The following is a 14,337-nucleotide window of genomic DNA, read 5'->3' as shown; positions in this document are numbered from 1 at the left end:
GTTAGTATTTTGATGGGAATTGCATTGAATATGTAGAATGCTTTTGCTAAGATTGCATTTTTACTAATCCTATTCATCGATGAGCTTGGAAGCTCCTTCTAGCTTCTGATATCTTCTTCAACCTTTTCTTTTTTTCTCAGAGACCTGAAGATCTTGTCATAATGTTCTTTGACTTCTTTGGTTTGAGGTTACACCAAGATACTTTGTATTATGTGTGGCTCTTGGGAAGGATGTTGTTTCCCTAATTTCTTTCTCTCTTTCTCAGCCCATTTGTTGATTGTAAACAACAGGGCTACTGATTTTTCTTTTTGAGTTAATTTTGTATCCTGCCCTTTTGCTGAAGTTGTTTATCAGGTGTAGGAATTCTCGTAGAATTTTAGGGGTCACTTATGTACACTATCATATCATCTGTGAAAAGGGTACTTTGAATTCTTCCTTTCCAATTTGTATCCCACTGGTCTCCTTTGTCTTATTGCTATATCTAGGACTTCAAATACTATATTGAAGATATATGAAGAGAGTGAGCAGCTTTATTTTGTCCCTGAATTTAGCGGGATTGCTTTGAGTTTCTCTTCATTTAATTTGATGTCAGTTATTAGCTTGCTGTATATTGCTTTTATTATGTTTAGTTCTAGGCCTTGTATCCCTGATCTCTCCAAGACTTTTATCATGAAGGGGTGCTGAATCTTGTCAAAGGCTTTTTCTGCATCTAATGAGATGATCATGTGGGTTTTTTTCCTTTTAGTTTGTTAATATGGTGGATTATAATGATGAATTTTTGTATGTTGTACCTTCCTTGCATTCCTCGGATGAAGCCTACGTGATTATGATGGATGATGTATTTAACAAATTCATAGATTCAGTTTACTAGTATTTTATTGAGAATTTTTGCATCAATGTTCATGTGGGAAATTGCTCTGAAATTTTCTTTATTTGTTGAGTCTTTGTGATTTAAATACCAGGAAACTGTGACCACATAGAATGAGATTGGTAATGATCCTTCAGTTTCTATTTTGTGGAATAATTGGATGAATATTTGTATTAGCTTTTCTTTGAAATTCTGGTAGAATTCTGTGCTGAAACCATTTGTTCCTGGGCTTTTGTTGTTATTGTTGTTGTTGGGAGAATTTTGATGACTGCTTCTATTTCCTTAGGGGGTATAGAGCTGTTTAAATTGTTAACCTCATCTTGATTTCGCTTTGGTAAATTAAATTTGTCAAGAAAATCATTCATTGCCTTTAAATTTTCCAACTTTGGGAAATACAGGATTTAAAATAATAACTAATGATTCTTTGGATTTCCTCTGTGTCTGTTGTTATGTACCTCTCTTCATTTCTGATTTTATTAATTTTGATATTGTCTCTTTGCCTTTTAGTTAGGTTGGCTAACGAAAGGTTTGTCTACCTTGTTGATTTTCTCAAAGCACAAACTCTTGGTTTGATTGATTCTTTGTATTTTTCTTTTTATTATTTCTAAGTTATTGATTTCAGCCTCTAGTTTAATTATTTCCTTTGTCTACTCTTTTTTTTTTTTTTTTTGCAGGGGGGCGGGTGTTTGCTTCTTTTTGTTCTAAGAGTTTTAGTTGTGTTTTTAAGTTGCTAATATGAGAACTCTAATTTCTTTATGAAAGCAATTCGTGCTATGAACTTTCCCCTTAGCAATGCTTTCATTGTGTCCCATAAGTTTGGAGATGTTGTACCTTTATTTTCATTAATTCTAAAAATCCTAATTTCCTTTTTATTTCCTCCCTGACTCAGTGGTCATTGAGTAGAGAATTGCCCAGTTTCCATGAGTTTGTAGGCATTCTGTTGTATTTGTTGTTATTGAAGTCTAGCTTTAATTCATAGTGGTCTGATAGAATACAAGGTGTTATTTCATTTTCTTGTACTTGTTGAGGTGTGTTTTGTGTCCGTGTATCTGGTTAATTTTAGAGACAGTTCCATGAGGAGCTGAGTAGAAGTTACATTTTTTGGTTGGATGGTATATTCTGTAGATATCTGTTAGGTCCAATTGATTTATGTTGTCTACTTTCCTTATTTCTCTGTTTAGTTTCTGTCTCAATGATCTGTCCATTGGTGAGAGTAGGGTGTTGAAGTAGCCCCCTATTAATGTGTGGGTTTTGATGTGTGGTTTAAGTTTTAGTAGTGTTTCTTTTACAAATGTGATTCCCTTGCATTTGAGGGCAGAGATGTTCAGAATTGAGACTTTATGTTGGTGGGTGTTTCCTTTGATGAGTATGAAGTGTCCTTCCCCATCTCTTTTGATTAATTTTGGTTGAAAGTCTATTTTATTCGCTACTATAATAACTAATCTAGCTTACTTTTGGGGTCTGTGTGATTGGATAATCTTTTTCAGCCCCTTACTCTGAGATAATGTCTATCTTTATTGCTGAGGTGTGTTTGTTGTATGCAGTAGATTGATGGATCCTGTTTTTGCATCCATTCTGTTAGCCTGTATCTTTTTATCAGGCAGTTTAATTCAGTGATGTTGAGTGATATTAATGACCAATAATTGTTAATTCCTGTTATTTTGATGTTGGTGGTGGGAGAGTGTATTGTGTGTGGGGTGTGTGTGTGTGTGTGTGTTTGTGTGTGTGTTTCCTTTCTTTTGTTTTTGCTGATATTTATTTCCTGTGTTCCTGGGGTTTAGTTAGGCTCCCTTAGTTTGAGTTTTCCTTATCTTCTGTAGGGCTAGATTGGTGGATAGATATTGTGTACTTTTTTTTTTTTTTTTTTTGGAATATCTTGTTGTCTCCACCCATGGCGCTTAAATTTTTGCTGGTTATAGCAGTAGGGGCTGACATCTGTGGTCTCTTAGTGCATGTAGGATCCAGGCCTTTATGGCTTTTATACTCTGTTGAGAGGTTAGGTGCAGTATTGATAGGTCTGCCTTTATATATGACTTGGCCTTTTGTTCCTTGCACCTTTTAATATTCTTTCTTTGTTCTATACATTTAGTATTTTGATTATTATGTGAAAGGAAGATTTTCTTTTCTGGTCCAATTGATTTGGTGTACTGTAGATTTTTGTATGTTAATAGGTATCTCTTTCTTTAGGTTGGGGAAGTTTTCTTCCATGATTTTATTGAAAATATTTTATGGGCTTTGGAGCTGGAAGTCTCCTTGTTCTATTGCTATTATTCTTAGGTTTGGTCTTTATATAGTATGCCAGATTTCTTGGATGTTTTGTGTTAAAATTTTTTTTAGATTCAACAATTTCTTTGACTGGTGTATTGATTTTTTCTTTTTTTATTAATTACAGTTTATTCACTTTGTATCCCCCTATAAGCCCTTCCCCCCTCCCCTCCCGGTCCCACCCTCCCTTCCCCTTCTTTGTGCATGCCCCTCCCAAGTACACTGATGGGGAGGTCCTACTCTCCTTCCTTCTGATATTAGTCTATCAGATCACATCAGGAATGGCTGCATTGTCATCTTCTGTTGCCTGGTAATGCTCTTCTCCCCTCAGGGGGAGGTGATCAAAGAACAGGCCTATCAGCTTATGTCAGAGGCAGTCCCTCTTCCCATTACTATGTAACCCACTTGGACACTACATTGCCATGGACTACATCTGTGCAGAGGTTCTAGGTTACCTCCATGCATGGTCCTTGGTTGGAGCATGAGTTTCTGGGAAGACCCCTGTGTTCAAAATGTCTGGTTCTGTTGCTCTCCTTGTGGGGTTACTGTCCTCTCCAGATCTTACTATCTCCCACTTCTTACATAAGATTCCCTGTACTTTGCACAACAGTTGGCCATATATCTCAGTGTCTGCTTTGATAGTCTGCAGGGCAGAGCCTTTCAGAGGCCCTCTGTGGCAGGTTCCTAGGTTATTTCCTGTTTTATTCTTCTTCTGATGTCTATCCTCTTTGCTTTTTGGGATGGGGATTGAGTGATTTAGTCAGGGTCCTCTTTCTTAATTAGTTTCTTTAGATATACAGGTTTTAGTAGGTTTATGCTGTTATATGTCCATATGAGTGAGTATATACCGTGTGTGCCTTTCTGCTTCTGGGACAGCTCACTCAGGATGATCCTTTCCAAGTCCCACCATTTACCTGCAAATTTCATGATTTCCTTATTTTTCATTGCAGAGTAGTACTCCATTGTGTAGATGTACCACAATTTCTACATCCATTCTTCAGTTGAGGGGCATTTGGGCTGTTTCCAGCTTCTAGCTATTACAAATAAAGCTGCTACAAACATGGTTGAGCAAATGTCTTTATTGTGTACTTGAGCCCCTTTTGGATATATGCCTAGGTGTGGTATGGCTGGACCTTGAGGAAGTGCTATTCCTAGTTGTCTGAGAAAGCGCCAGATTGATTTCCAGAGTGGTTGTACAAGTTTACATTCCCACCAGCAGTGGAGGAGGGTTCCCCTTTCTCCACAACCTCTCCAGCATATGTTGTCACTTGAGTTTTTCATCTTGGCCATTCTGGTGGGTGTAAGGTGAAATCTCAGGGTCGTTTTGATTTGCATTTCCCTGATGGCTACTGACGTTGAGCATTTCTTTTTTTTTTTTTTCAATGTAGTTTATTCAGGAACCTTGAACAATCATCTGACCCTGGGGAAAGCCAGCCCACAGCTTAAATAGCCTCTGGGTAGCCAACCCCAGCGTACCACGTGGGCAATGCAGATAGGTCCACATACATGGAAGCAAGCCAGATCCTCAGCCTTAGCCAAATGTGGAATTGTTCCTGACAGAGAGCACTCACCATCGGGAAGGTGGAAGGCGGAAACCAGCTCCATCTTTAAGGCATAGCATTCCGCAGCTCTCTACAGTTCCCCCTTTTTGTTTTAGACACATCAGGCAAGAGTAGAGGTCTGATCTCTGATATTAGAAATAAATTGGGACTTTGTACTGATGTTCATTTAGGTGTCATCCACCCAAAGAGCATCAGACCCGTCAGATACCTTTTTCTCAGAGGCAGGACCTGGGGGATGCAGAATGAATAAAGTGTAATTGATGAAAAATTTTAAAAAAAGGGGGAAAAATAATTTAAGAACCTTAAATGACTTTCAAAAGTGGAGGAAAACATGGAGTTAGTCAATTGGCATGGAGCATGTCTCGTTGAGCATTTCTTTAAGTGTTTCTCTGCCATTCGATATTACTCTACAGAGAGTTCTCTGTTTAGCTCTGTTCCCCATTTTTTAATTGGATTACTTGGTTTGCTGTTTTTCAGCTTCTTTAGTTCTTGATATATACTGGATATTATCTCTCAGATAAAGGGTTGGTGAAGATTCTTTCCCAATATGTAGGCAGTCGTTTTGTTTTGATGTACCTTCTACACCTGAGTTTCTCTCTTCCATTTCTTGTATTCTGTTGGTGATGCTTTTATATGTAGTCCCTGTTCTCTTCCCTAGGTTTTCCATCTCCTTGCCTCAGATTGTGTTTCCTTTATTGCTTCTATTTCTGTTTTATCCATTTCTTTCTCCCTGTATTTTCCTGTATTTCTTTAAGTGATTTCTTCAATTCCTTCACGAGTTTAATTGTATTTTCCTATATTTCTTTGAGAGATTTATTTTCCTCTTTTAAGGTCTCTATCATTTCATAACATCATATTTAAGATCAATTTCTTATGCTTTATGTGTTTTGGGGTATTCAGGGCTTGATGAAGTAGGATAGCTGGATTCTGGTGGTGTTATATGGCCCTGTGTTTTGTTGCTTATGTTCTTACTCTGACATCTAGCCATTTGGTTGCCCCTGGTGTTTGCAAGCCTGCTGGTGCCTGATGATATTTGGCCTTTAGGATTTTAGGTAACCTGGTGGTCCTGGATGGTAACAGTTCTCTGGTTTTCCTGGGTGGTAACAGATCTCCGGGGATACAGGAAGAACTGGTAGTCTCTGATGGCTGTTGGTCTCTGGGATTGCAGGTGGAGATGAGGACCAGGAAATGGGGGATGCCGGATGCTGTTGGTCCCTAATAGGTGCCAGTCTCTGCTAATCCCTAATGGTAGTTGCTGCTTTCAAATGGTTGCCAGTCTTCAATAATGCAGGTGGAGATGTGGTCTGGGAAATGGAGTGCACCTAGAAGATGATGCTTGGATCATGTTTGGGGAATTGGGTGCAGGTGGCCAGGACAGACCTTGCTTATCCACATCCCAATCTCAAAATTTTATAGACCTTAAATTGACCACATATCCAATCTCTCCTTTACATTTAATTTTTAATTGATTTGTTTATTTATTTACTTTATATCCAGATGGTAGGCCATCCCTCATCTCCTTCCATTTCCATTCTCCCTCCCACTTCCCCTTATTACATCCTCCTCTACTCCTCAGATAAAGTGAGCCTCCCTGCTACCAACTCAAACCAGCACATCAAGGCTCATCAGGACTTAATACATCTTCTTCCCTTGGGGCCTATAGAGGCAGGCCCACCAGGGAGAAGTGACCAAAAAGCAGGCAACACAGATCATGTCAGAGACAGCTCCCTTTCCCCTATATAGGGGACCCACATGTTGGCCAAGCTACTCATCATCTCCATCTCCATGTGTGTAAAGGGTCTAGCCAAGTCCATGCATGGTTCTTGGTTGGTGCTCCATAAGTCCCCTCTAGGCCCAGACTAGTTGTCTCTGTTGGTCTTCTTGTGTATCTCCTATCCCCTCTGGATCTTTTTATTCTTTCCCCTATTCTTCTACAAGACTCCCTGTGCTCCACCCAATGTTTGGCTGTGAGTCTCAGCATCTGTTTTGGCCACTGTTGGGTGGAACCTCTCAGAGGACAGCTATCCTAGTGTCTTGTCTGCAAGCATAGCAGAGTATTATTAATAGGAATTGGCTCTTTCACAAGGGGGTGGGTCTCAGGTTGGGCCAGGCATTGGTTTGGTTGGACATTTCACTCAGCCTTTGCTCTATCTTTATCCCTGCACATATTGTAGGTGATTTTGTTTGTGTATGTTATAGAAATCGTGTGTGTGTGTGTGTGTGTGTGTGTGTGTGTGTGTGTGTGCATTAATGTGACGCCAGGCATCAAGGCTCAAGAGTTGAATCTCTCTCTCTCAATGTTTTTCTTTCTCTCTCTTTCTCAGACAGGGTTTCTCTGTGTAGCCCTGACTGTCCTGCAACTCACTTTGTAGACCAGGCTGGCCTTAAACTCACAAAGATCAACCTGCCTCTGCCTCTCAAGGGCTGTGATTTAAACTGTGTGCCACCATGCCCTGCTGGGAAGGGGTTGATTCTCTGTACCTACCTTCCGGGACTTGGGGGTGGAACTGATGTTGTTAAGATTGCATACAAGTATCTTTACTGAGGGAGGCATATAGTATCTCACAAGCCTTCTTTTTTTCTTTCTTTCAATTTTTTGAATCACATCCTCATGTAGCTCAGGGTGGCCTCCAACTCTGTAGTTAGGATATTCATGAACTTTTGATCCTCTTTGATGCATCACTTGAGTGCTGGGATTATATGCATTTCCCAACATGTCTACTTTTATTGAGTGCTCAGGATCAAAGGTAAGATAGGGGCTTGCCAGGTACCAGTGAACAACTGAGTTATATGTCTCTCTCTAGATATATTTGTCTTTGAGAATGTGGGCTTCACCCTTTTTTGGTTTTGAAATCTTATAGCTATTTTATTATCATTTGGGAACGTTAATAGACCTTAAATAAACAACTGAATTTTAAGTGGATGATGAACCAAATGAAGTTTATATATATTCTCATGGTTTTGAAGGTAACAAAGTTTGTGAATAAAATTTTTAAAAATTACTATAATTTTTTTTTACTTTCTATTATATTCATATCAATGCCAAGAAATATTTGGCTATTCTTGTGCTTTCCCTCTTTCTGGAAAAGGTGATACATTTTTGAAACTGACTTGTCCTCATGGTATCATGAGTAGAGAGACATAGGCCTATGTCCACACTTCACAGGCAACCTCTGTAGAGACATCCAGGGCATTGTTCTAAGGGAAAGTTATTCCAACTTTTGTTCTATATCATGCAGCATAAAAGTTGGAGTGCTGACAAGTATATAGCTCCCTACTAATGCAGAATTTAGCGGCCCATGTTTTCCTCTAGTCATCTGTCACCTATCAAAGTCCTAGAAATGAATCCCTGATATTCTTCAATGAAGAGACACTTAGCTGAACACACTTTTCTCTATGTTTGCATTCTGTCATTTTCTTTCTAGGACAAGCTGATCCTTGGTGATATGTTCAAATTAAATGACCACAGTTTACTAGCACTCTTGGTCCCATGACACTGTGTTGTCAGATGGTGGATTCTGTCACATCTTGCTATGGTGTGTGGATTTTTCTTTTGTTGACGTTATTGAACACATGAAATAATGAAGGAATTCTCAGAAAGGAAAGGTAGAACCACAGCTAGAGAACTCAGAACAGATGTTTTGTGTTGTTTCTCTCCCTCTCTAAAATGTCATCTGAATTCTACATTATTGAGTCTCTTTTTGGTTTTGTTTTGCTTTTGTTTTCATCTTATACCAATTATTCTTAGAAATAGTCATGTAGCAATCACAGAGAGAATCTGAACGCTATATCACCTATATGTAGAGACTTGTAAAGAAGAGGCATATTTTTGCTGTTTACCAACTTTATTTGATGATATTGATTACTTGTTATTTTTCATTTGGGTGGCTTTTTGTTCATTTGCTTGATTTTTTTTTGTTTTGTTTTTGACATAGGCTCTCATGAATTGAAGGCTGGTTTCTAAATTTCTGTGTAGCCAAGTGTGGCTTTGAGCTTCTGATGCTCCTATCTCTAACACTCTGGTGTTAAGGAAACAGGCATGAGCTGCTATACTTAGTTCATGTATTTTAAAGTTTAAATATAGAGCTACATTCCCGGCCAAATTATACAGATTTCTGTTTTTATTTATTTATTTATTTACTTACTTGTTTGTGTGTGTGTGTGTGTGTGTGTGTGTGTGTGCAGGTGTGCTTCATTTATGTTTTCATGTAGGTTCCAGGGACTGAACTGAGGTCATCAGGCTTTTGCAGCAAGTTCTCTTTGTGTTGTGTCATATCGCTGGCCCCACCATAGGATTTATGAGAGTGACTGCTGTGTAAACATGTCTTTACTGGCTCTGGATGCTGTGTCTTCAGAGAAACAGGGGTCACTAATCTGCAGATGGTATCCTTCCACTCAGCTCCTGACAGTGAATGTTTCCTGTGTCCACACAGATATGAATATGAAACAACGATTACACCTGCAAGCAACTTGTCCTCAAACAGCTTCCTGTGTATGGAAAACAGAACACAGACCTTAAAGCCAACGCAAGACCCAGCAGGTTGACCAGTGCTTCTTATGCCTTTCTGGTCAGAGACTCAGCCACAGAATACTCCTTTATGAAGGACTTTGAATATGATACTAGCTTTAGTAGACATGTGAGACAAATGAGCAAAATTTCATTCCCTATTCAGGGAAGTGAGTTGTCTAATAACTTAGAATACTCTCCCTCCTGAGTTTCAATATATTTATTAAGATTCCTTTATTTTTGAAAGTGGATATTTTAAAATTAAGCCAAAGTTATCCACTCCAGCATCATTATAGAGCTAGTTTCACAAGGAAAAAATGGCTTAGAAAGATGGATTTAGACACACAATGTGATCTCTGTGATTGGTGAGGCTTAATTTTCCGTTGCTGTAACAAAACACTGACCTCAGAAACATTTACAGAAAATTTTGAATTAACTTTCAGTAACACTGACTATCAAATTCTCATGTGGTTTTCTCGATTTTTTTAATGCAGACTGTGTGAAAAAAATTAAATCATTCATGTGGATATACGTAATGGTAGGAAATATTATACGTGGAATTGGTGAAACTCCCATCATGCCCCTGGGTATTTCCTACATAGAAGATTTTGCCAAATCAGAAAACTCCCCTTTATACATTGGTAAGTTTGAAAATCAGCTTTAGGAAGGTAGAAAGTAATTCTTAATTTTAATGCTTTGTGGTTTTCAGAAGAGTGAGCAGAGTGCTTCAGCACCATTGGTCAGAAGATTGTTCAGTGGGGGAGTTAACCAGTAGCTCCAGATAAGCCCCTTAATCAAACAGCGTCTCAATGTTGGAGAGCCCCCTGATCTTTGGACCAACAGTCACACTGACTCTAAACCATTAAGAGATTCGCCAACATTTTCTGGAAAATATTCCTTAGATTAAATTGTTTGTTTTTGTTTTTCTTTTTCTTTCTATTTTTGTAGGTTTTGGGTTTTCATTTTTTTTTATTTACAAGTTATTGAAATTTCATTATCGGCCATTTTGTGTCTATATTATTTTAAAATATAGTTTTCCCTTTCAACTCTGTGTGTGTGTGTGTGTGTGTGTGTGTGTGTGTGTGTGTATACATGTGCGTACTTGCATGTCAATGTGGTGGTCAGAAGACATGAAGATAGCTTTTGGGAGTTGACTTGGGGATTGAACTGTGGTCCACAGGCCATGCTTGGTCTTTACCTGCTGAGCAATCTGGCTGGCCTTGTAGTGTTGTCACTAGTCATGTACTCATAAACATTGCAGCATAAGCCTTAACAAACACTGTTTTAGTGAAGTCTTTGCTATCATGCTCATCATGCCAACTGATTTCTTATTTACCACTGCTGTCTTTTACTACTTGAGGCTCTGCACCCTACTTCTCTGTGAAGTTAATGGTACAGCTTTCTTCCTTGAAACCCTATAGACAAGTTTCTTCATCATTTTAACAAATGTCTGGATTCATTCTTTCAGTGAATTCCTTTAAATCATCTTTTTTTTAAAAAAAATAATCTATGCAGCTCCCAGGCAACTGTAAATTTAGTGTCCACTATCTTATGTTTCTCCTAAATGATCTGAATTTATTATGAGTAATTTTCTCATGTTCTTGAGTAAATCAATCTGTAGTTGATTATTATAAACCAATAATTTTGTCTATGCAGTGGTTCTCAACCTGTGGTTGTCCATCCCTTAGGAGTAGAGTGACCATTTCACTGGGGTCACCTAAGACCATAGTAAAAAACGAATATTTACATTGTGATCATAACTGTAGAAAAATCATAGTTATTAAGTAACAACAAAGTAATATTATTGAGGAACTGTGTGTTAAAGGACCATAGCATAAGAAGGATTGAGAAGCACTGGTATATATACATATTTTTAATTAAATAAAATCAAACAAACAGAAAAAAACGCAATGAGGCTAAGAGAAAACAGGAAGAAGCTTAGTATTAATGAAGATGAATTACACTTAAAACATAACTTTTATCCATTTATGGAGACTTATTAATTTAATATTCATCTTTTCTAGTGTTAATCTATTCATTCTCTTTAGATCCCTTCACAGATATCTAAGGAAAAAATACAAGTGCTCTCTCATGATAAGATATTAGAATATGTATCTCTTTATCAAAAATCTAGTGACAAATTATATATATAATTTATATACACATATATAAATAATAATTATATTAAAGTGAAGAAGATAAATGATTCATGTATCTTATGCTTAGCACATAAACAGCAGTTTCCTAAGTGAATACCTACATAATTATATAAATATTATGTGTATGTATATAATCAAATAAGTATAAAACAAGAAATTGAGACTATTTAATATATGGCTCTGTATCTGAAGAGATATAGAAACAAAATATAAAAACTGAGAGTTACCTATGTTAGACAATAATTTAAATACAGAAGAAATAAAGTTGACCTGGGAAGACATATAAATACTGAGAATCCATAGAGCCACACACGAGGAGATTCTCCTACTTAGTGGGTAGAATAAGAAAAGGAAAATCAAATAAGGAGTATCCATGGGAACAAAGTTAACTGCAAACATATAGTTTAAAGAAGGTGTTAGGAGGAAGCAGACAAAAGAGGAATTGGCCAACAGTGTTAAGTAAGTTAAGAGAATAAAGATAAATAGTGCAAAAAGTGGTCTTTGGTGGAGGTCACTGGTGGTACCAAGACAGCATCTTAGAATCAGAAATCATCTGAGCAGAATGAGAACAAGGAATCAAGGGAGACAGTGTAGGGCAAGGTTGAAGTCAGTGGAGGCTGGAGATCTTGTAGGTATCATTGCACAGAGAACATCAAACAACAGAAAGAGACCATGGAAGATAGGATGGTTTGGCACTAAGGAGTCAGGCACACAGAAGAGTACAACCAATAGATCCACAGACAAAGAAGGAAAGACAAAATCTAAAGTGGAAAGAAGGATGGACATTGAAGTTGTTCATATCTGGGTTTCTGGTGGTAGGATGGCTCAGGAGATTCGGAACTGCAAATAAGTTGGGAGATACTGGAAGTAGTTTCAAAGGAGCCAGGTGGGTTGGAAGGGACCAATAAAACAAAATAAGTATAATGAGAAGACCAGGATAATATCAAAAAGAAGTGCTGTAATGAGGACAAATGCTTTCCGTGGAAGGAAGTTTGAAGAATGGAGCTCAGATGAGGATGCACTACAAGACATTTATTTTAACACACTCATTTAGAAACTGTGCTAGTGTCCTTTCTGTTGCTGTGAATAAATGCAACTTTGGAGAGAAAGAGGATCATTGGCTTACAATACCATCACAACAAAAAAGTCACATTAGCAGGAGTTCAAAGTAGCTGGTCACACCCACAAGAGCAGACAGAATGCATATGCCCATGCTATGTCTTTGCTTTCATGGTTGTGCTCAGCTGATTCTCCACTCTTATGAAGTTCAGGACTCCCTCCCTAGGGAATGGTGCTGCCTACAGTGGGTTCAGTCTTCTCACTTCAGTTAACTTAATTAAGGCAATCTCCTACTGACATGTCCACACCTAAACACTATGCAGACAATACTTCATTGAGACTACTCCCAGGTAATTCTAGGCTGTGTCAAGTTGACAATGAAAGCTAAGCATCACAGAGACACTCTGAAACATGGCCATGGACACATCAAAGAATTTTATTCACATCATGGCTTTGATGGATTTGCTTGTGGTAGTACAGTTTTGCCTTTAACTCAGCATAAAAGAGAATATGGGAGGTGGCATTAAGTAATGACGTTTCTGTGTCAGAAAACTTTCTTTCTTTCTTTTATAAATACCTGAGATAATAGTTTATAAAGAGAAAGGTTTCAATGGCTGTAAAGGCCTGAATGGTCATGGCTGCATTACACTGTTGTGAGACTCTAATCTTGCATATATACCACAGGCAAACCAAGGTGACCAACACCAGAAGGCCTGCTAACACTCCCATGCCCGCCCATTCCTTCAGATGATTCATGGCTGCAGCAATCCATGATGATAATCCTGTGGCTAGTCCTGCGTCCACTCTGGTAGAATTTACCATGACAATGGCCACTCTCAGCTGCTCCATCGTAGTATCGAATTCTCAAGTCCAATTACCTAAAATATAGCTAGACAATTGTTTAGACAGATTTGCAGCACAGGGAAAATTCTCATGTTGTATGCTAGTGACTCAAAGTCCAGCATACTTTCATTGACAGCCAAGTTGAGCGATTTGCCATAGGGTATCAATTTGCTCCTGCACGAGGTCAATCCTCTGATTGCACACCATCAAACCTCCTTTTAGTTGAGCAGAACAGTCTCCCCAACCATGGTTGGCTACCATAAAAAGCCAAAATGTTACGCTCAGGATGCGAGGCTAAGCACTGCACTCAGGGTCAGCCGCTTTGGACCCAGAGAAGAGCATGTCTGATTGCATGCGGGTTGATGCCCCAGGTCCCGCCTCTGAGAAAAATGTATCGGACGGGTCTGATGCTCTTTGGGTGGATGAGACCTAAATGAACATCAGTACAAAGTCCCAATTTATTTCTAATATCAGAGATCAGACCTCTACTCTTGCCTGATGCGTCCAAAACAAAAAGGGGGAACTGTAGAGAGCTGCGCAATGCCGCACCTGAAAGATGGAGCTGGTTTCCGCCTTCCACCTTCCCGATGGTGAGTGCTCTCTGTCACAAACAACTCCACATTTGGCTAAGGCTGAGGATCTGGCTTGCTTCCATGTATGTGGACCTATCTGCATTGCCCACGTGGCATGCTGAGGTTGGCTACCCAGAGGCTATTTAAAGTGGGCTGGCTTTACCCAGGGTCAGATGATTGTTCAAGGTTCCTGAATAAACTGCATTGAAAAAAAAAAAAAAAAAAAAAAAAAGAAAGAAAGAAAGAAAAAAAAAGAATCAACTTAAAAAAAAGAGAAAGGTTTCATTTGGCTCATATATTTGGAGATTTTAGTCTATGTCCCTGAACTGTGTGGTTTGGAGGCCTGTCATGAGAGAGATCCTTATGGTGGAAGGATGAGTGTAGTAAAACCACCCATCTTGTGACTGGGAAGCAAAAGAGAATGAGAAAAGGGCTATGGTTCTAGCCTACATGGCCTGAAGATGCACCACCAGGCCCTGCATGGGAAGGGTTCTATCAGACT

The 14,337-nt window shown here is 38.7% G+C and overlaps 1 protein-coding gene across 6 annotated transcripts in view; it reads left to right on the top strand.

Moving 5' to 3' along the window:
• LOC110542238 (solute carrier organic anion transporter family member 1A5-like) overlaps window positions 1–14,337 on the top strand; it is a 200,367-nt gene that overhangs the window by 20,454 nt on the left and 165,576 nt on the right. For 2 of the 6 annotated variants that reach the window (XM_060384376.1, XM_060384371.1), the window contains 2 exons: window positions 9,129–9,235; window positions 9,697–9,843. The exons of 2 other annotated variants lie outside the window; for them this stretch is intronic. In XM_060384376.1, coding sequence (XP_060240359.1) covers window positions 9,129–9,235; window positions 9,697–9,843 — 254 coding nt within the window. Of the gene's footprint in view, window positions 1–8,120; window positions 8,232–9,128; window positions 9,264–9,696; window positions 9,844–14,337 lie in introns of those variants that run through there. 2 more of the 6 variants (XM_060384391.1, XM_060384392.1) reach the window with 2 other exon arrangements.

The sequence above is a fragment of the Meriones unguiculatus genome, chromosome 5 (assembly GCF_030254825.1).
Source record: "Meriones unguiculatus strain TT.TT164.6M chromosome 5, Bangor_MerUng_6.1, whole genome shotgun sequence".
Classification (NCBI taxonomy): Eukaryota; Metazoa; Chordata; class Mammalia; order Rodentia; family Muridae; genus Meriones; species Meriones unguiculatus.
Note: the sequence above shows the minus strand (reverse complement) of the source record. Positions and strands in the feature narration are given on the sequence as shown.